The sequence below is a fragment of the Nannobrachium achirus genome, assembly GCF_963921795.1.
Source record: "Nannobrachium achirus genome assembly, chromosome: 11".
NCBI lineage: Eukaryota > Metazoa > Chordata > Actinopteri > Myctophiformes > Myctophidae > Nannobrachium > Nannobrachium achirus.
The window spans coordinates 53449944-53472234 of NC_137820.1; the positions used below are offsets into that span (position 1 = coordinate 53449944).

At 43.2% G+C, this 22291-nt stretch overlaps 2 protein-coding genes across 2 annotated transcripts in view; one reads left to right on the forward strand and one right to left on the reverse strand.

Annotated features, from left to right (window-relative positions):
- Window positions 1-22291, forward strand: part of poc1b (POC1 centriolar protein B) — a gene marked incomplete at its 3' end in the record, with an annotated part of 99197 nt that overhangs the window by 53720 nt on the left and 23186 nt on the right. The gene's annotated exons all lie outside the window — the stretch shown is intronic.
- On the reverse strand, window positions 14303-22291 carry LOC308294734 (uncharacterized protein). The gene is made up of 9 exons (XM_080737548.1): window positions 22021-22291; window positions 20883-21074; window positions 20122-20264; window positions 19721-19805; window positions 18473-18632; window positions 18014-18207; window positions 17776-17917; window positions 16437-16576; window positions 14303-16280 (listed from the first exon to the last, which is right to left on the reverse strand). Exons 2-9 carry the CDS (start codon window positions 21006-21008, stop codon window positions 15966-15968), a joined length of 1305 nt encoding a protein of 434 aa, XP_080593674.1. The 5' UTR covers window positions 21009-21074; window positions 22021-22291; the 3' UTR covers window positions 14303-15965.

Genomic DNA, 22291 nt, shown 5'->3' on the forward strand with positions numbered 1-22291 from the left:
AATTTGGTGTGACGCCCCTGGTCTTGACAGTTAGAATGTGACAGAGGGGGGGGGGTGCCTGGGGGCTCAGCCAGTTTACAGACCATTATGTTCCAAGTGAGCAAAGAAAAAGTGTAAATACAAATGTAGGTCAGTGTCGTGGTTCGGGGGGAAGAAGTATGAGTTAGCCGTAACCACTTTCAACCCGACGTATTGGCTTTGTCGATATAGGCAAAACATTTTCCTCAAAATGTTACAATTTTCAAAAATAGCAGAACTACAAGTTCACAACACAGTGCGATGCGACACATTATGAGCTTGCAGATCATCCATTTTCGCTATTCTTTATACAGCGATACAAGTATTATTCATAGTATTGTGATTTGTTAGCAGGGGAGGGGCGTGACAAGGCGGTGGAAAGTGGGAATGAGTTACAAGGGCCCAAGGTGTAGCTGTAGGGGCCTTAATTATTTTATACTTTAGCTATTGAAAAATTAGCAGATATGCGAGCTCACAGCGAGCTTGTAGATCTGTAATTTTTTTTATATATTTTTGAATATATATTTTTAAAAGCCAACATTTGTAACTCAAATATTTGCTTCTTGGGGGTCCCTGGAACAACATATTTTGAGATGGGGGTCCGCGGCCAAATACATGTAATTTTGGGGGTCCTTCACATGAAAAAGTTTGAGCACCACTGACATAGAAACATAGGTTTTTAGAAAAAACCTTAGAAGGATTTGAAATATTCATAAGACTTGCGCCACATTTTCATGATTTTTCAAAAATAGCAGATCTACAAGCTCGCAGCGCGGCACTCGGTGCCGCGCTGTGAGCTTGTATCTGCTATTTTTCAGTAGTTAAAGCACTACTTAATAATGTGTGTTCCCATTGTACCCAGGGCCCAGAATTTGGTGCGATACCCCTATTCGTTAGATTCAAGATGGTGATATCTAACCAATGTCGGCACAGACACGCCATTATCTCCATAATATGATGACAAGATGAAAGGAGCCAGAGAGCATGGTGTTGTCCAGGCTAGCACAGACCTGCACTGTCTCCCACTTCCAGTTCACAGTAGCAAGCTGAGGGGATCATGCAACTTCAAAACACCCGCTTTAGTTACAGTACGGGTACCTGTAACATAACCGTAGCAATGCCATCCCTGTCGCTTTGAAGCTCTGTCCTCCCTCACTTATCTCTCTCTCTCTCTCTCTCTCTCTCACACACACACAGGCCCGCACACACACACGAGTGCTCATCACTTCCATCAGGATGCCTGCATGCCCTTTTTATTGCATTCACAATGTGTGTGTGTGTGTGTGTGTGTGCATGCACCCGCACACACCCCCAGCATTCAAAGAGCACCAGTGTCTTGTTTGGCTCTCTGATAAAGGTCTGGGAGGCAGAGCGGCTCTATGGGATTCTGACAGCGGCCCACAAAGGCCCCCCGTGACGGCCACACACACACACACACACACACACACACACACACACACACACACACACACACACACACACACACACACACACAAGCAGCCAGCATTGTGAAGAGGGCAGGGGCACAGCTTGACCTCTCCTGCCCTGCCGATCCAACTGCCAATCAAGTAACACACACGCGCGCACCCACACACACACACACACACACACACACACACACACACACACACACACACACACACACACACACACACACACACACACACACACACACACACACACACACACACACACTCAAAACGTTTCCATTTATGTCCACCAGGGTCGTGATCGTCATTGCTTCACCCTGTATCATTCTGGCTTTTCCTCCCTTCCCCTTTTCTATTATTGTGTTAGTTCCTCTGCCCTTCAGCGTTCAGTTGTCATGATTTAGTTTTCTTTGGTCCTAGTTTGGGTTTTGTTTCTTTCCTCATAGTAACGACACAGACACAACAATCTGTTTATCAACGACGCATATACGTTTACTTGCAATGACAGACCTCACATGAAGTGCGGCGGGAACTCAACCTGCAAGTAGAAACCAAGCAAAAGGCGGCTCTATACATGCATGCTTGCAGCATCTTCTGTTGCTAGAGCCGTAACCTGTACTGAAACATCATGAAACCTCATCTGCCTGTGAGATTTTCCAGGCTGTTGTTGAAGTTTATTTGAGTGGTTCTTTGTTTGTGGTGTGTGTGTGTATCCATTGCATAACCACATCCTAAAAGTAGCACAACCTAAGGAAATCGCATTAAGAGATAGATTGCAATCCTGACCTGTTAAACAAATGGCTCGTTTTATACAGTACGTGAGACCTGCCACGAAAACATGTAGGTTTGCAAGCTTGTTAACTGGCTGACTGCTTTTCATCTGGTAATGTATAAAGGAATGTAAAATAGTGAATTCCCCTTAAAATCAACTGTGAAACTTTGTGTGAAGCTCAGGCAGTAATTAGTTGCTTGACCCGCAATGGTGGTACTCATCTTGTTTGGGTCTTTATTAAATTCAATGATGTTATTGTATGTGCTAAAGGGAGGTCATTGAACCTTAAGCTTCAAGCCTCCTGTCGACTTAGTCCATTCATTGCCATGGATTTTGAGTTGAGTCAACAGGAGTATGTGGGTGGTGTATGTGCATTCAAATGAGAATTGTGTGGCTAAATCTTAGGAGCTTTAAAATGGGCTAATCTCTTAGAAAGCCACAATGACATTCATTCACTTCCTCACATTAAGAGCACTACAGATTTGGGTGGGAAAGCGGCTGGAGTGAATGCACTTACTGATAGTATATAGGTAGTATAGGAAGTATTTCATTATCCAAGTGAATGATTGTTTTAAGTCAAATGTGAAGAGATCTGTCCTGAATGAAATTAAATCATTTATGCCAATGACATTGTTTAAATTATGATGGCCGCCATAGTAAGATTCCCATATCCTATTTTATTACAGCAACGTATACCACTATCGTTTATTATAAGAGATACTTATTATATAAGACTATCACATTGTTCAGCTTTGCCTTTTCCAATCTCCACTAGAGATGACCAAGATGACAAGTTAAAAGTAGCCACCTCAAAAAGAATAATTGGCAAGACACAGCAAGAATATTACTGTGAAACTTAGCAAGTTAACCTCACCTCAGACATCAGGGGTGGGGAACAACCTAAAGTCTCAGAAGGCCATGTGTTTCATTCTTCTCAATTTTACAGGCTTTACGCTAAATGGAAACAGGGCATTCAATAAGTTGTGAACTATTTAGCTTTGACACTTGGGCTTTAACAACTTGAGCTGGTGACTTACAGTATTCTGTTATGTATAGTCTATGACTTTAGACAGGCTTTTGAATGAATATGTGCCACTGAACTGTAAAAGAGAACTCCCTCATAGCCATCTTATTTATCTTATCTTTCAGTTAAAAAAATCATACATTTTAAGGCCATTCGGATGTATTAGGTTGTTTTCGTTAGTGAATTACAGGACTTAGAGGTAGAGAGACATGTAAGAAAGGCCACAAGGCAGACTTGAACCAGTGACTTCCTAAGTGCAAGGCATACATTTGTCTGTGTGTCTCAGCCTACTGAGGCACCAGGCTGTCTAGCGCTTAGCTTCCGGGAGAAGTTGAGTCAGAGGACGGCTGCCTTGTTGACACCACACAATTATCGTATGGCTCATCAAGAGAGGTGGCCAATCAGATTAAAGCACACAGTGTTTCCGCACGCAACAGGCAGAAAAGCGGACGTTGATAGTGGAGGAGAGAGTGAAAAGCAGAACTGCTGCTTACCGACGAAGGAAGGAACAGAAAGTTTGAGCCAAGTGAGCCAAATTAAACAGCCTCTGTCAATGTTTTAACCAGCCAACCAACTTTTTAACAATAGAACCGTGGTTGGTTGCCTGCCAAAGACACTGATAGTGTAGACAAATGTACGGGAGAGTGTACAAATAGTTCTGTGCCGACCTGGCACGAAATAAAACAAAAGGTGTCACCAATGCAACTCTACACTGTTGCAAAATGCAATTAACGGAGCCAAGATAAGGCACGGAATAGCATGGGTGTTCATGGGAACCCGGGGCAGTGTATAAATATGCATGGGTATGCAGTTGTGTGCGTGTATCTCTGGGTGTGCGTGTGTGAACATTCATTAAGTCCCAGGCTGGAGCACGCAGGCTGCAGTGGAACAAGTGTATTTGCTCTGTGTGTGTTTGCAGAGTGGAATATGGCAGTGCCAGCCAGGACACACTGTTCGTACTTCAGCAAAGTAACATCATGAAGCCACCCTGTCTTTCAGTGACTCATTCCCTCTCTGCATCTCTCCCTCTATCTCTGTCTCTGTTGCTCTCTGTTTTCTCTTTCTGGCCCTGTTGACCCCCTCTGACTTCTCCCTGTAACTGACAATGAAACTGAAACACCCTGGTCCTTCAGAGTGAAGATACAACAGGGAAAGTCCTGATCTGGCGAAGCCCGAACTGGCGAACAGGGGAAATCTCCCCTACCGTAGCGATCTGGCGAAGTCAACAGTCATCGTTTTATTGTCTTAAACATGGCTCTGTTTTAAGGCATTTTTCGTAGTTATTGAGTGCTTGCGCATTGGTCTCGCCTGTAAATGACGCCGCAGCTCCAGGCGGAGCCGCTCGATTGTCCACGACACTGCAAGCGGCGCGAAGGCCAGCGGACCTTGGTCCTGCTCTTCGCCCCCGAGCGCCGCAGGCGCGAGTGGCCGCAAAGAGCGAAGCCGTGGTGAATGCAATCGTTATATTTATGCCCAGGCCGTAAGGCCTGGGCAAGCGCACGATAAACGCCCTGTCCAGAAGGATTAAACGAAAAAGACGAAAAATATGCAGAAGATTCGCCTGATCGCTACGGTAGGGGACATTTCCCCTGTTCGCCAGTTCGGGCTTCGCCAAAAAGGTACGTGCCCGATACAACAGACCTTGACCTTCACAGTTTCTTCTTCTTCTTCTTCTTCTTCTTTACTCCTATAAAGTGTGCAGCTGTGGGATGGCCATCTAAGTTGCTGTGTTGTGTCTCATAATATGTGACTATATATATAAATGAGTTAAATTGCAGGTTTGTGAGTGCCTGGAGAGTCACAGTTTTTACAATGCTGTCTTCTTTTGCTTGTTATTTGCTAAGGAAAGAGTGCAGCATACACATTGCTACCAGTTTGGTGACTAGAATGTGATAGAATAAAAAGCAGAGCTACTTTCAGTGAAAGAGAGGCACATTGCAAATGGGTTTTATTTAGTTTTGAGTTTCAGTGGAACTCTCAATTATTTAGATTGGAAAACCAATGTTTAGTTAGGCTGCACAGCAACAGAAGAAGCCACAACTAAACCTTCCGTCATGCATCTGCGTAGTGCTACTAGCACAACAAGAAGTGGGCTGTATACTCATTAAAGCAGCCTTTCCACTGCATGGTACTACTCGCTGGATTAAAGTTCTCAGTCACCACGACTGGTTTCAGTCATTTGGATTCCATAGAAGTCAACATGTCTGCTAAGGAAGCGTGTTGTGCAGCACAAGTAGCCTATCTACAAGCTCTAAATGCGTCTGCGTTGGTTAATATTTTAAGATTAGAGCATTTGAAGTGGTCAAACTAGCAATGTGTGCAGAAGCATACTGTAACATCCTAATGGTCTGGAATATTTTATAAAAGCAAATGTTAAAGCCTCAATCTGTTATTCCTTCACCTGGTTGGCAGTATGAGTAACAGCGGGAACGATATAACTAAAACTTCATAATTTTACATTATGTTAATTGGAGGCCTCCTTTCACGCTGTTTCCCAAATAGCACTATTTTTTTGTGGTGACATTTTATTTTGCTTTGCTCCATGTACTCCCTTTACTTAGTTTCCGACTACAGATAGCGCCAGAGGAATGGGCTCACCAAAATGAGTTAGTGCATGCCATCCTTTGAGGAGCATGAAAAAAATATATGGCGATCCATCCAGATAAAGATAAAAGATAACATTGTTAGACAGACAGACACAGACAGACAGACAGTCGAAGGACACAGCCATCCTGCTGCTAGCAGGGCTAGAATGAGTTGGCTCATGGACCTGTGAAGCTATTACATCTCTATTGGTTTGAAAATCCCAATGCCTGCTGTGTCTTTGTGTGTCATTGAAAAGTGTGACTTTTCAAAAGTCACATGGAAGTTGTAGTTTCCCCACCATTGTCCATTTGGGCCAAATAGCTGCCTGGCTGTTATTAGGTTTGTATGGGTTTGACCTTGACTTGCCGTCTTAGAATAGTCCACTAAAGGGGCTCTTCCACTGGGGGTTTGAGCACGGTGCGGTTCGGTGGAGAACCAGTTCTGCTGGTGTTTCCACCTTATTTGGTTTATGATTTTTAAGGGTACCCTTGATTGTTCTGGTAACCCAAGGCGAGTTACACATCTCCATTCAGAAACATTGCCATTCAGAAGATTGACTTCCATTATTCTAAATGGAGGTGTAACCTAAACCTAACCTAAAACCTATCCCTAACCTCAGTGGGGGTATTTCTGAATGGGGATGTTTCTAAGTGGGAGTGTTTCTGAATGCAGGTCTGCCCTCCCTCATGGCGAGTGGAGTTTACCTTCTCGTAGTGAAAGGACATTTTTGACATGAGCCAAGTATTTCTTGTAGTTAATGACTGACCAGGCCAAATCAGGGAACAATAATAGTACCGATAAGAGAGGCACGTAAAAAAAATTGCAAATGTTGCACTTACTTGTGTATAAAGCTATGATAGTGTGGTAAAATACAATACCTGTGTCATGCTAGAGCTAGGTAGATGGGTACTTTCAGGCTTTTTTGCACGCACAGTAAACACCAGCCTTCCTTTGTTTGTAGTTAGTATAGCGATTTCTTCCCTATTGAAATACTAAAAGCACTTCTTGAGTGTGGAATTCCACTAGCACCTATAGCCTGTCCTGAATTTCCATACATACAGTTCATGATATTGTGTTATTTGTTGTTTGTTTATTTTACTAGGAAGTTACCGTGTTACCTCCTTTTCAGGAAAACCTGACCAAGGAATGTAATGAAGCCTCCATTATGGAGGTCACGTGGCTTGTTCTACAGTGGAGTTTACTATACATGGGAGAGGATAAGATGACTTTAAAAGCCTAACATGGAAATTGACATGAATCCAAAAGACACTGATGATTGTGCTGTCAAACGATGAAACTACATGGAATCTATGAAAAGGTTGTGGGGGTCCCTGCTTCATCTCTCTCTCAACTAAGGGGTCCTTGGCCCGAAAACGTTGAAGACCCCTGCTTTACATCATGTTAATATAATCAGTTCCTTCAAATAGGCCCTGGCCTGAGGCCTTGCAGATAACAATATTGACTACTAAAGTATGAATGCAAAACTGCTATTTTTAGGTTCTAAGCGTAAATCCCTTACCAGCGTATTGCGGTTGGATGCAGCTAGTTGATGGGGGTTGGGGGAGACCCAGTGACGTTAGCATGCTACTCTCGCATGCCAGCCAACTGCAGCCAACATGCTGACTCGCCTCGAATTTGACATTAATGGTTTCTGCCGATGCACTTCCCAGCATTTACGTCACTGCTGCAGCGAGGGGGGACACTCCTTAGATATGGGTCAAGTCTGGCTGCCGGCTGATGCCAAAGATGCTCTGCCCGCCCGGCCGCAGCAAAGCAGTCGGCTGTCTGGTGGGCAGATCTGTAGGGCTTGACAGGACTGTACAGCTTACATTACATTGATCCTCAGTTGCGTTTGATTTGCGAGAAAAAGATTGTTGATCATCTAATTGTGCCATAACCCATTGCAATACTGGCTGTGGGCTTGTGTTACATAAACCTGTAGCATATCAACGAATGCAAACACAGCAGATTCATTCTGCCAACATGTGATCCAGACTGGATCTGCAGGTCCAGATCAAATAGTAGAATGATCAAGAATTTGACATCTTTATTAAAAGAAATAAATGCTATATGTCGGGTTTTGTAATGTTACCTATATCCGCAGAATCCTCTTTGTTTGGGTTTGTTTGTCTGCTAAGACTGACTGTGACTGACTGTTTCACTGTGCAAGTCATTGAGGACACCGTTTTGGTCTATCAATTTCTAATCAAAGGAACTATTGAAGATTTTTTTAAATGTTGAAAATATATTATTTTATTGGTCAAGTGCAAAAATAAACATTCCGTATACATACCTTACCATGTATCTTTTGGTCTGCATGACTTACATAATCATTTAAACCTTTTAGACACGAGCATATGAGCACATGCTTGCACGCGCACACACACACACACACACACACACACACACACACACACACACACACACACACACACACACACACACACACACACACACACACACACACACACACACACACACACACACACACACACACACGCAGGCACACACACACACGCAGGCACACACACACACGCAGGCACACACGCACACTTTCACAGCACATTCACAGTGATGCAAAAGACAGGCCAAAATAATCAATTACCCGCAGGGGGGGGGGGGAGGGGGAGGGGGGGCTGAGACATGAGCCAAATTAAATTTCCTGCCCCCTCGTAGGTCTGGTAAAACCATGTTAATGGCTTCCGGCTCCCATGCATTAAGGCCCCACTGTGGCACTCACACTCGTTTGTATCTGCCACTGTCTGCCTGCCTGCCTGATGCACTGCTGCAGGGAGGCATGTGTGTGCGCGCGCACGTGAGTGTGTGTGTGTGTGTGTGTGAGTGTGACGTTTGTGGGGGTCTCTAAATAACATTGCACACATGCACACGCAATACATGTAGAGAATAAACATTGAGAGACAGACATGCACGCACGCACGCACGCACGCACGCACGCGCGCGCGCACACACGCACGCACGCGCGCACACACACACGCACGCATGCACACACACACACACACACACACACACACAGACACAAATATAGACATTTATACATAGACAGTCATTTTGCCCATGTATTGACTGACACACACATGCAGCAGAGAATGAGAATGACTTTTTAAAGCTGACCGCGTCATCTGCAGTGGTGTAAAGTAACTAAGTACATTTATACTTAAAGGGGGCGTGACACGGCCAAAACAGCTAATTATGGCTATCAAATTAGCAATTTTTTTTAATGATGTCATGTACCCCCATGTTAAATTATCCAATCAAATGATGCAGTACAATCAACAGCCTATCACTGGGGGCTCTGTATTGCTGCCGACAGGCCCATACAGCTACTGTTGATGGGCCTGTCGGCAGCAACAGCCGGCTCCACCCCCTTTCCAAACCGTTTCAACAAAGACCACGTGACCTACTGTACCATAATGTTACATTTTGGCCGGTGTCATCACTCCTTTAAGTACTGTACAGTTTTGAGGTATTTGTACTTTACTCCACTACATCTCGGATCCAAATATTGTACTTTTACTCCACTACAATTATTTGAAAACTTTAGTTACTAGTTACTTTACAGATATAAATGATAATATTATAAAACATGCATAAACCACTGTAGCCCTATTTTATACCTAGGCTTTTTGAAAATAGACGATCTACAAGCTCACAACGCCTCGCATCACGACGCGTTGTGAGCTTGTAGATCGTCGATTTTCAAACATTTTTGTACTTTAGCTTTTGGTACTAAGTACATTTTGATGCCAACACTTTCATACTTTTACTCAAGTACATTTTGAATTCTGGACTTTTACTTGTAACGGAGTACATCTACATTGCAGTATTGATAATTCTACTTAAGTGCAACATGTTTGTACTTTATCCACCACTGGTGGTTGACGTTAGGACTCAGGCAAACACAAGCTTTATCCTGTTTGGATGCCTGGGTTCAGGATCAGGGTTATTTTCAGCTTACCACAGTTGTTTCTTTTTTTCTCTCCTTCGCCACATTCGGAAGTGAATCATCTGAGGTGTGAAAAGCTTCTATAAGTAAAAAAACAACAACAACCTCCTATCGTTGTTGTGGTAACAGCTAGGATGAGAGCCAACATGGACTAAGCCATGTTGTTTCTCAAAGTGGGGCCCGTGGACCCCCGGATCGAGACGTTTGAGGAGGTTCCGGTGCCCAGATTTCTTTTATAATTGGCATTAAAATCAGCTTGTAGATCAGCTATTTTCTGAGAAGATAGAGGAGTAATTGTGGCATGTCAAAGAAAAAAATAACAAACAAATAATGGGGTCCCTGGTACACAATCTTTTCAGATTGGGGTTCGTGAACAAATACATATCAATTTGGGCCAGGTCCTTGACGTGAACATGTTTGAGAACCAAAGGAAGAGAGACAGACCGAGTGGGTGTCACCCTTTCTAAGCAAGGTGTAATCTAGCTGCCATTCGTTAGGAGAGGATATGTGTCAGTCAGTCATGTGGGTTCAGAGGCACCAGAACTCACTGCTGTAAAGTAGGCATCATACTGTACACCTAACATGCATAGCATACAGTACATGTGATAAAACCAACACCTCATCTCACCTTTTTCTTTGGTAAAAATGCTCATCATAAAATTATACAGGGCATACTGTAAGTGGTTAAGATGACAGCAAAGCAAAGGGAATGTGCACCAGTCAAACACCACCAAATAATAATTAACTAATCAACGTTCGTTTTGTACAACGGCTATGGGAAACATATAAATGCGGCGTTGTCACTGCCTTCCTTAAGCTCCCTTTCATTATGTCTAATTAAGACTGGCACAGTTGAAAATGAATGAGTCATACTTGTCTTCACCCTCGCCCCACTCTTCCTCTCCACCTGTCTTCCTCCATCCTTATGCTCTTTGAGGTTTTCTGATACAGATGTACAGACATACGGTGGCTCTGGTGAATGTTTGTGCGTGTGTGTGTGTGTTTTTTTTTCTTTTTTCTTGTGGTTGCTTTGTTTCTACACAAAGGTCTCTGTGCGCATCTTTGTGAATGGTCTGTGTGTGTAAAGGTGTACACAGCACGTGTGTTGTCTCTGTATGCTGCTAACCCTCAGCCTTGACTACGGTATTACGGTATCACTGCACTTCATAGGAAGCTGCAGCAGGCTTAACCTCGGCGATGACTCATCGTAGGCATGGCATCATTATGTAAGTGTAAGGAAGGGGACGGGGCAGAGCTGAGCAATACTGTTGGAAACGCTAGTTTGCAAGAGAAACAAGCGGTAAGTCGGTCGGAGAGGCTTATTGTCGCTATCACCCGAGAACATGGGAGTAGAGATGGAACAATATGAAAATGTCATGATTATTGTGACAAAAGAAATTGCGATTTACGATCTTATTGCGATAATTGAAATATACCCAACATCCATTATCCTAGGAAAGGCGAGAGCTCTAGCAACTGAGTTAACCCGGACAAACCTGATCCTTGACATAGAAATGTTTCAGAACCACTGGTTTAAAGACCATTAGGAACTACACTTTAAAAACAAGTAAAAATCAAACAAACTTATACAAATATTTACAAGTGTCTTTACAGAAAACCAAAGGTGCTTATAAGCAGACTTGGCAACACTGGCAGTCATGCGTTGTGAGCTTGTAGACGTGCTCTGTCATTATATTACCTTGAGCGTGTATGACAATAACCTAGCTAAACTACATATGGTTATACAACAGAGAGTCATTGTAATTGGTCAAAGTCATGCCTCAGTCATGTTGCGTAAGTCCTATAAATTGCAGGTGTCAGTGTGACTGCATTGTATGTGAGTGTGGGGGGTCCTTTCCACTGTGTAGTTGGTGGAGTGGGGGAGGACTGGGGTGTTCATTCAAAGAATGACTACAAGTCAGTTGTTGTCTAACCACAACCCACCGTCCCAATTCTGTCGATGTTGTAATACAGTGTTTCTCAAAGTGGATTCCAGGGACTCTGCAGGGTCCTTTAGGAGGGTCTAAATTGACCCTTACAAGTATGTAACTCTGACATTGTACAAATGTACACTGTCAGAATTGAGGGTAAACCTTGACATTATTTGAAAGTTTGAGAAACACTGGCGTAATAGGACCGAACCGTTGCAACACTTTGTGAGCTTGAAGGTTGGCTTGTTTTTGGAGAAGAGAGTATACAGGGAAAAAAGGAGAGGATATGTATTATATGGAAGCGAAGGTTTCAGTCCTGCTGCATGGAAAATAACAGAATCGGCAGAGCCAAAACAAAGCCTACTCTATGGTCCCACGCATCATCCTCCAAACCCTGTCTTACTTCACCAGGGCAGCTTTGTTGGCCAGTAAGAACAAACACACCACACTATCGTCATTAGTCAACTGGAGTGGAGGCAGCCACGGCTTTTTCAGCTGTGTTGCCAGATGTTGTGAGAGAAACAAGCCCAAAAGAAGCAGCTACAGTATAGGCCTGATGAGCATCGGCTATTTACACCGTATCATCAACAACACAACCGCCGTTGAGCACTAAATACAACACAACAAATGTTATGACACTGTCTACTTGAACACTTGTTCTAGTTTGGCAGCTTTAGCACCACACTACACAACCACGGCAAAATCTCGATATTCCGATGGCCTGAAAGTCCGACGGCACGGAGCTCCGAATCCGATGTCCCAGAGTAGAGAGAGAGAGAGAGAGCCCCCCCCCCCCTCATGCGCAGAGGTTGGCATGATTGAAATAATTAATTAATTAGCCTAAAAGCCAGCAAATAAATAGCCAAATCTGAGCACATATCAATATATAAGGCCAAATCTCACTTAAAAATAAAAGCTATTTGAGATGTTTATAGATTAGAATCTTTACACACCTGCTTCCAAATAATTAATTATATAATTCCAGTTCACTGCGCATATTATTATTTAGGTCATTTCAATTAAGCTCTCGCACTCACTCCTGTCAGCTGCTGGTCTGAAAAGAGTCAAGCAGCTCCCTTAGTTTAAACTAGGCTATAAAATGTCTTTTTAGCCAAGAAGTTGTGAATGAAAACGTCACCTCAAGTAAACGCTGGATTATTATTTCTTCAAATTGACTGGATCCAACCTGAATCACACAATAAGAGGTAACATCCAGGTCTTTATCCATCATGCTTTCACATCAAACAAGTAATCACTCAAACCTATGTGTGAGTGTGACCAAGTTTAACATCTTAAACATCACATCCCTCTCCACTCTCCTCTTCTTTCTCTCCCCCTGTGTGTGTGTCTCCGCTCTCATAGGCTACTAAATTGAACAGCCTTTCGGACTTTAAGTCTCTCGGACTTTAAGGCCATCGGAAAATCACCACGCGCCCTGTACCACACCGCACCACATAAAAATATCTACATTTTCCATTACACAAAAGTAGCCCTATCGGTAAGAAACAAATTGACCCTTTTAACAGTGATTATAATACAATATACATTTATATTACAAATGGATTATAACTGTGATTATAATACACTATAAAGTATTAATGTATTACTAGGATACTAGGATATTACTATGAACTATAATACACTATTATTATAGTAACACAATAGAATCTATTATCATGTATTACACACTAAAAAGGCCTGGGTTAGAATCAACCCATTCTGGGTTGTTTTTAACTCATTCCATGGGTTGCTCCTGCACGTACCACGCCTGGGTTAACTTAACACTAGAAGATGGGTTGGTTCGATTCAACCCAGCAGGTGAGTTAGAATATTCTACTAAATTCTGGGTTAAATTAACCATACATCTGAGTTAAATGCAACCCATGTTATTTATTATATATTCTACCCAATCCTGGGTTAAATTAACTATATTCTGAGTTAAATGCAACCCAAGTTATTTATTATATATTCTACCCAATCCTGGGTTAAATTAACTATATTCTGAGTTAAATGCAACCCAAGTTATTTATTATATATTCTACCCAATCCTGGGTTAAATTAACTATATTCTGAGTTAAATGCAACCCAAGTTATTTATTATATATTCTACCCAATCCTGGGTTAAATTAATTATATTCTGAGTTAAATGCAACCCAAGTTATTTATTATATATTCTACCCAATCCTGGGTTAAATTAATTATATTCTGAGTTAAATGCAACCCATGTTATTTATTATATATTCTACCCAATCCTGGGTTAAATTAATTATATTCTGAGTTAAATGCAACCCATGTTATTTATTATATATTCTACCCAATCCTGGGTTAAATTATAACTGTCCATCTGATTAAATTCAATCCTTATTTTATACTCACCCCAAATGTGGGTCACATTATGTACCATTCTGGGTGTCACTTATTTAAACAATTACCAGCCACAATACATTTGTTACCTTACTGTTAAACAATTTAACACAATACATGATTTGGTCAAGCAAAGCATAATGCAATTAACACAAACCATACTTAACTCAAAGTAATTTTATAATAGAAAAATGGCAGATCAGAAACTTTGAAAACATTAGACAATTTAATCATTTTTAACAAGCACAGCCACATTATTTTGCTTAGAAAAACATTCAAGCATTCAAGCCATAACAACAAATTCTGAGTTCCAAAAAAAGAGTCTCAGAAGGATCCATGAGGAAAATGAGACAAATATGAGGTCCACTCCACCACGAGGACACAGACCGAGAGGAGGGGAGGAGGCTGGGAGGCGGAGGAGGGGGAGAGGAACTGAGCAAGAGAGAAAGAATGGAGGCAGGGGAGCGATGAGGGAGGGTAGAGGAAAGGGAAAGAGGTGCAGGGTGACTTGAACCATAAAGAGTAATGGCAGGGGAAAGGGGGACAGAGAAAGTAGGTGAGAGAAAGAACAAGACAGTCATCTTGGGATTCTCAGCTGACCCAACCCATCCAGGTGACCACCTGCATGCCTGTATGTTTCGCCAGATTGTCATCACAGAGATGCGTCCTTCTTCGATGGAAAGAGACAGAGGGCTCTTTAGCAATACTGGGAAATCATACACACACATTGGGCCTCCAGATACTTGTGGTGTACCGTTAACCTTTTACATGGAAACATTTCACATAAATCAGACAAATCTATAAGGATCTACATTATATTCTATTAATTGCAATATAGTGCTACCAACAAAACAGGCTGCGCATGACTGGAAGGAATGGGAATGGGCTATACTTAACGCAACCCAACAAGCAACCCAACAAACAAAAAAATATTTTCTGAAATGTAATCTTAAATCTTGTTTTCTAATTACTAAATCCCCAAAACTGTGACCTTTTGATGCTGTCCAAAATTTTCAAAACATTGAGGCTGTGTTACAGTAGCAAAGGAAGAAGGGGGGAAAAAAAAGAAAGAAAAAGGAGTGTGTTCGTTAGAAAGGGACAAAGCAGTCTTTGTTTATGTGGGGAAACCTCTGTGGAACACAATTTAAGGTTCAGATTAACAGATAAGGGCACTCTTTAGGAGTGCTTGGTCTTTACAGTCTCTCCTGTCTGTGATGGAGGCTGAGGGCCACGTGCTGCGCAACAGCAGATGTTTTACATGAGGGGTGAAGAAAGCCCTGCCACCTGAAGTCAGTGTAATGTGGATAGAGTGTGCAAGTCTGTGGAAGAGAGTGTGTGTGTGTGTGTGTGTAGGGCTGCACAATTATCGAAAAAAAAGATCGAGATCTACTGTAGATTCAGACACCTATTCAATCTCATTACTAGAAAGATTGTGATCTAGATTTAGATCACAATCTTCAAGTGGCCACTTGAACCCCATCCTTTTTTGTGGGGAAGACTTTTGCTGAAAATAGCCGCTTGTTGTAAGCTTGTCAAGCGGCTATTTTCAGCAAAAAGTCTTCCCCACAATAATAAAAGACAGAAAATACTCGTTTTGAGCCCCGAGAGACCAAATATTTGAGTTTCAAGTGGTTAAGCATAGAGGAAAAAGAGTCAATTCTCTGTTACAAGGAACTTGGTGCATTACTTTATGGTTTAGTCAAGTGCTTTAGCACGTTACAATACTGTATTTTTTTTACTGACCGAACACTGTGTGAAGAATCGTGAGAGAATCGTAGATCTCAATTCTTAGGGAGGAGAATCGAGATTCACATTTTAGCGAGAATCGTGCAGCCCTGTGTGTGTGTGTGTGTGTGTGTGTGCGAGAAAGAAAGGTCTACTGGCAAGCCAGAATTCTAGTGTTCATAAACTCAATCATTTTGTTGGCCGCTGGTAGTGGAATTCCATAGATTGTACTCTGTAGGAATTCCCACACATGTTGACACTTTTTGGGGTACTCTATGTCAAAGATGTAAAAGGCCTTGAAGCAGATGTCAATGGCTTGAAGAAGTTTCTCCTGCTCCAAAGCCTGTCCATCTATAATGACAAAGACCTGAGACAGTTGATCCGAGTAGTTGCCCAACGTCAGTATGTAGGGCTCAGGTCGGGACTTCTTGGCCTCATCAAGATACTCCACCATGTTGGTTCCAGGCTGAAAAACATAAAAAAGAAAAAAGAAAAGCAAGGGTAAGGACCAAGTATAGAATTAACACACATATACAATACTTGTAAACATATACAACACATACATGTTAACATGCTTAAGTAAAATGGAAAGATTTCCTTTAGATGTGCTGGATGGACTTACAGGCTGATGGTGGATGAAGGCCTCCATGCACTCAGCAACGGTGTGGCGAACCATTTTACTGCCACGGCCCCGTCCGACTTTGAATGGAGTTGGGGGGAGCAAGAATGGCAACTGCTGCAGAGCGAGATCCCCAACGCCATCTGCAGGAAAACATATAGCTATCAATACAAGGTGGAGCGGCATATCCTTTATTTTGTGACGCTTTGTGTCATGCAATGGCCAACAAGAATGTAACCTATGCCGTTATGAGCAGCCATGCGGCTCTGCAGGTGTTAGTTGTAGTTTAGTTATTTGCCCAGAAACTGGTTTGAGCGGTTCTAAACCTTCTACATTACAAGGTCTTCCCTTAACCGTGACAGAGTGTACAAATGGAAAAGCACTGACCTGTTGTGGTCCATTAGTAACACTGACAGTTACAGACTTCGATTTATTTTTTATCTATCATTTTTATCCCACGATTTTTGCAACCCCTATATTTTCACCCGGTGCCAATTATCTAATGTGATCCTGGGTGCTACACTGCCTCTGCCAGCCTGGGGAAGCAGCGGACTGATCTCATGCTTCCTTCTATGCCTGAGTAGTCCAAGCTGCTTTCTTTTCGACCGACAGCGGAGAGATTCCCCGGTTGGACGTAGCGCGTGGAAGGAACACGTTATTCCAACCAGTTCATTTTCCCCTCCATCAGGCGCCCCGGCTAGCTAGGGGGAGGCAGTATAGAGACCAGGATTACTGCATGTTTTTAGTGAGGGTACCTACCCTAGGGGACACGGGGAGAACATGCAAACTCCGCACAGAAAGGCCCTTTTGTCAACCCCACCTAGGGTGTGGGCACTGATGACACGGAGGAGGAGACATGCCACCAGCGCCCACAGCTTCCCCCTGCGGGAATTGAACCCAGGACCTTCTAGCTGTGAGGCGACAGCACTACTGACTGCGCCACCGTGCCCCCAGACTTCGATTTAGTCTGTAACTTCGGACTTAGATTTAGGCCCCACTAAAGGAACACAGAGTCCCTGGAATCAACTTTGAGAAGCCCTGGTCTAAAGAAGGCCCACTGGTATTTGAGGGGGACACTTCCAGAGAAGAGGAAACCCTAGGGCACCTGAAAGTGTGTGATGTGTGTGCCACACGGCTACATCTCTATATTACCGTGTCCCAGTATTTCTAAGTGGGTTCTCGATGGCGGTTAGTGTTAGTCAATAGGATTCGAAATACTGGTACATAGTAATACTGCCACGCTCCCATGCCACACTCACACAGAGAGGCTGTCAAAGTGGTGTGGATTCTTTGCGCAAAAGGGACTGTCGACTGACAAAGAACCATTTCAATAATATTTTACCTGATGTTAATTGTTCGATCGGCAGCTCCAGCTTCCGCTCCAGTCGTGCCACCTGCAGGATCTTCTCCGCATAAACTGGGACCCAGGTCTCATACAATTTGGATGCAGCCTCCGGATGCAAGACAAGGAAGTCCTGTGCCATCTATAAAATGGAAAACATTTGAAATCAAATTAAATGTGGGACACTACCAAAATATTATAAACAATGCATCATCACATGTACGATATTCCCTCTTACCATGCCGTCAGTCGTTAGGCGAGGGTAGTGTTCCAGGATCTGACTGACGGTCAGCTCTCTGGTGTTGTCCTTGATCCACCTGGCCCTGTAGATCACTGTGTCCTTCATGTAGGTCTCAACTTGTGAGAGTGGTTGAGAATTGCTTCTCAACCACTCTTTTAGTTGTGCAGCCCTCTCGTCCGATATGGTACATTCTGTAAAAAAAAAAAAAAAAATTGCTGTCAGTCACTAAAAGGTGGATTTTTTTTTATAATCATCCCTATCAGCAATATGTTGTGTGTTCAAATAGTTCTAAACAACTATAAATGTTATTGTGTGATTCCTCACATTCACTACAATCAGGCTCTGCTCAGATTTTCTGTCTGTGATAGTGTTCCCTAAACATGGACGTATTACACAACTTAAACAAGCTTAAACACATTGTTGGAACTGCCTTCTATTTGTCTGTTTAGTAATGACCTGGTATGACCGCAGCTGCTGGTCGAACAGGATCATCTGGTATTGCTGGTCGGCTAGTCGCCCTGGCCGCTGACCTCAGCTTCTTCCTGAGGTTTCTCAGCCTTTCCTCCAGGAACCCAGTGGCTGGATGGTTCTTCCGTGCGGCGGTGTACCAGATGTCCTGACAAGAAATCAAAATGTATGAGATTCAAGGTTCAAGGTCCAAGTTTATGTATATGTCCCTGAAGGGCGATTTGGTTTGCAGACAATCATTAAAAGCAGACGTAACATGGAAAAAACTTACATGGACTTGTCAAAACATGACAAGGCTCTAGTTACAGTGCAAGTGGAAGTAGTTTTACAAAGGCAAAGCCAAGAGTGGCAGGTGGCAGGGCCTCCCAAAATATTACAATACTAAATAGTCAACATGCGACACAAGTGTGGTCTACTCTATAACCCAAGACCTGGCACGCCCTCAGGAAACGCATGCACACCCCCTGTCCTAGGACACGTGAGGCACTGCCCCACCACTCACCGAAATCACAGTGTCCGTGGCGAGCGCTCACTCAAGCGCAGGTGCACGTGAGTGCACCCACACAAGCAAGCCCTCAAACACACGGCGCCGCTGTCACGAAGAGCAGCGAAACAGTACCCCCCGCCCCCCCAGACAAGAAGCACCCCCCTCAAGCGCACACCACAATTAAATACAGGCCAGACAGGCCAGACAGGGCCGTACAATTGTGTTATCGGAAGTAATATAAGAAGTATACAAAACTGAAAAAATATATAAACTATACAGACTATCACTCTATCAAGTTGGAAAAGGGCACAAATGAGAACTTATATGCCTAATTGCCTTGGCAGATGATGTCTCTTGGCGAACACCAGAAGGGAGCATTCTATACTCAGAATGTAGTCGATGAATAGAATAGAGATTTGGCACATTTATATTTTTGACAGCGTGGCTTTGATTAGAGCAGGGTGTTTCTGTACCTCTCTGTCACCAAAGAAGGCCATATTGTCGCTGCTTCCAAGGGCATGACAGGAGTGAGCTGTATTGTGTCTGTTACATGCTTTACCATTTTATGCTCAATGTACTGTATGCTTCTCAACGGTTACTGAGAACCGCAGACCTACAGTTCGACAGCATGTTTTGAGCTTGTCGTTTTCAGCATCAGCGACACATCACAGCATAATTGGCTTAATGTTAGGGGTCTCACTAAAATGAAAAATTTGAAAAGCAAAAAGACAGAAATAAAAACAACTCACGCTGCCACTGCTTGATGAGTCTTTCAAGCTGGGAAATGCCCCAATTAAGCTAGATGCCAGGGCCTTCTTGGTCTCTGCCGTAGGACTGTGAAACAGAAATAACAACTATTTATCATATCAAGTAGTTCCAGTGAGTTGATTTGATGTAACAAATAAACCATTTTTAAATAAACCATTTTTAAAAGACAAATCACTTAATCTTGCCATTTAACCATTAATCCCAAACCAATTAATCCCCAGCATTGGTATTGTGAGGAAAGCTTCTGCTGAAAATGGATCGACAAGCTTTCCCCACAATAACAGAAATATACTAGTAATGAGCCCTGAGGGACCATGTATGGTTCTAGTGGTTAAGAGGATCCCTAATCAACATAAAACATAAAGCTTATTTAAATGTTTACTTCTCTCCAAACTTCTCGATAAGGTGCGACACCAAGATGCGGACAAGGTTCCATCTCTGGCCCGTGGTGATTAGATTTGTCTCGTCAAGGCTCTTCACAATCACCGCTCCATCCGTGAACCGTGTAAGGACCTGACGGACATTCTTAGAAAATAGCAAGACACAAAATTGCAGATTTATTATTTGGTTAGGAATGGGTGATATTAATTCAAATCAATATCAACATTATTTTGATAATTAATAGGGCTGTACGATTCTCACTAAAATATGAATCTCGATTTTTCTCCCTAAGAACTGAGATCAACAATTATCTCACGATTCTTCATACAGTGTTGCGGTCACTACAAATGCCATTAAACTGACAAAATACAGTATTGGAACATGATAAAGAGCTGACTAAAACACAGTAATGCAATCATTATTTTCTGTCTTATATTGTGTGGAAAGCTTTTTGCTGAAAATAGCCGCTTGACAAGCTTACAACGCGTCGCACTGCGACGTGTTGTAAGCTTGTCGAGCTGCTATTTCAGCAAAAGCCTTCTCTAGGTTCAGGAGGTTAAAAAAAAATTTAGATCACGATCTTTCTAGAAATGAGATTGAATAGGTGTCTGAATCTAGATGTCGATCTTTTTTCGATAATTGTGCAGCCCTAATAATTGATGCACGCCTTGTGTGGTGAGCTTGTAGAGCGCCATTTTTTTTTCATGCAAGGCTGAACAGACAAATATATAAGACTTAAAAGGGTATTAGCGCAGAACTTACAAACGTAGGAATTAGGTGTATCGTCTGATACATCATGAGGGGATCAGGACCAGGCGGGATCACAGGACCAGGCGGGATCACAGGACCAGGTGGGGTCACGAGATCAGGTGCGGGCGATACCTCCATGGGGGTTTGGGCAGGAGGCGTGTCATCACAGCCTGTAGGTTGTACAGGTGCAGGCGTCGGTCCAATCTATACAGAAGACCAAGGTTAGTATAATAAATGAGGGACAAGAATAGGGCACTGAAGTCTTTTTTTTTTTACTTTTTTTTTTTTTTGTAACCCATTTTTCACCCAGTGCCAATTGCCTAGTAGTCCTGGACTCTGCTCTCCCCCCTGCCAACCTGGGGAGACAACGGACTGACCTCGTGATTCCTTCTATCATGAGGAGTCCAGGTTGCTTCTTTTCACCTGACATTGGTGATTTCCCCGGGATGGACGTAGCACGTGGAAGGAACACGTTATTCCAACCAGTTCATTTCCCCTCCATCAGGCGCCCCGGCTGGCCAGGGGGAGGCATTATTGAGACCAGGATTACGTGCATGTTTTTGTGAGGGTATCAACCCTAGGAGACACGGGGAGAACATGCAAACTCCACACAGAAAGGCCCTATTTGCCAACCCCACCTAGGGTGTGGGCGCTGATGACGCGGAGGAGGAACACGCCGCCAGCGCCCACAGCGTCCCCCTGCGGGAATCGAACCCAGGACCTTCTAGCTGTGAAGCGAAGCGCTAACCACTGTGCCACCGTGCCCCTAGGGCACTGAAGTCTGATGTAAATGACGCATCCTACCTGGTTCGCATTCTGAATTGGCTGCATATTTTAACAGAATATCAAATATATCTGACTATCATTAACGATAGTCATCTCCCTGTCAATGTCACCGGGCAGATTGTCTTTGGGCCTCAATGCTTTTGAGACAATTTAAAGATGACCCAACCCTATTCTAACAGAAAAACCTTTACGAACCAGGGGATGAGCGAGTGACGTCAGGACTTCAGTACTCTATTGGAATCCCCAATAGAGGACCCGTTTCAAGACAACCAAGTGATATGTGGACAGTGCTGGAGCATACTTTTAGAGAGTGCACGTGGGCTTCACCTTACAAAAATGATGTGATTAAACAAAAACTACTTACGGTACCACTTATCACTCATTTAAAGACCATGGCAGTAGTCAGTAATCAGGTCAGCCCAGTAGTTGACAGCATCTCACCATCCCAGTAGTACCTTCAATCCGCCTGAGAAGTCAAGTGGTTCGTCCTACCCAAAAATACTGATCATTTCCAATTGATGGACACTTTAAGCAGCATACCCAGGACACCGTAACCCTGGTGTGGGGGCTATATCAGGTACTGGGCCTTTGCCAGAGGCCGCCTGGAGGTAACAGTGGTTAGGGTACCCTCATTT

Excerpts from the sequence above, each read along its gene's own strand:
- LOC308294734 (XM_080737548.1), bottom strand. The coding sequence starts at position 21,008 with ATGGAGGTATCGCCCGCACCTGATCTCGTGACCCCACCTGGTCCTGTG. Across the intron at positions 20,265-20,882 it reads TACACCTAATTCCTACGTTT|AATGTCCGTCAGGTCCTTAC; the intron begins GTAAGTTCTGCG and ends CTATTTTCTAAG. Across the intron at positions 19,806-20,121 it reads ATCGAGAAGTTTGGAGAGAA|TCCTACGGCAGAGACCAAGA; the intron begins GTAAACATTTAA and ends TCTGTTTCACAG.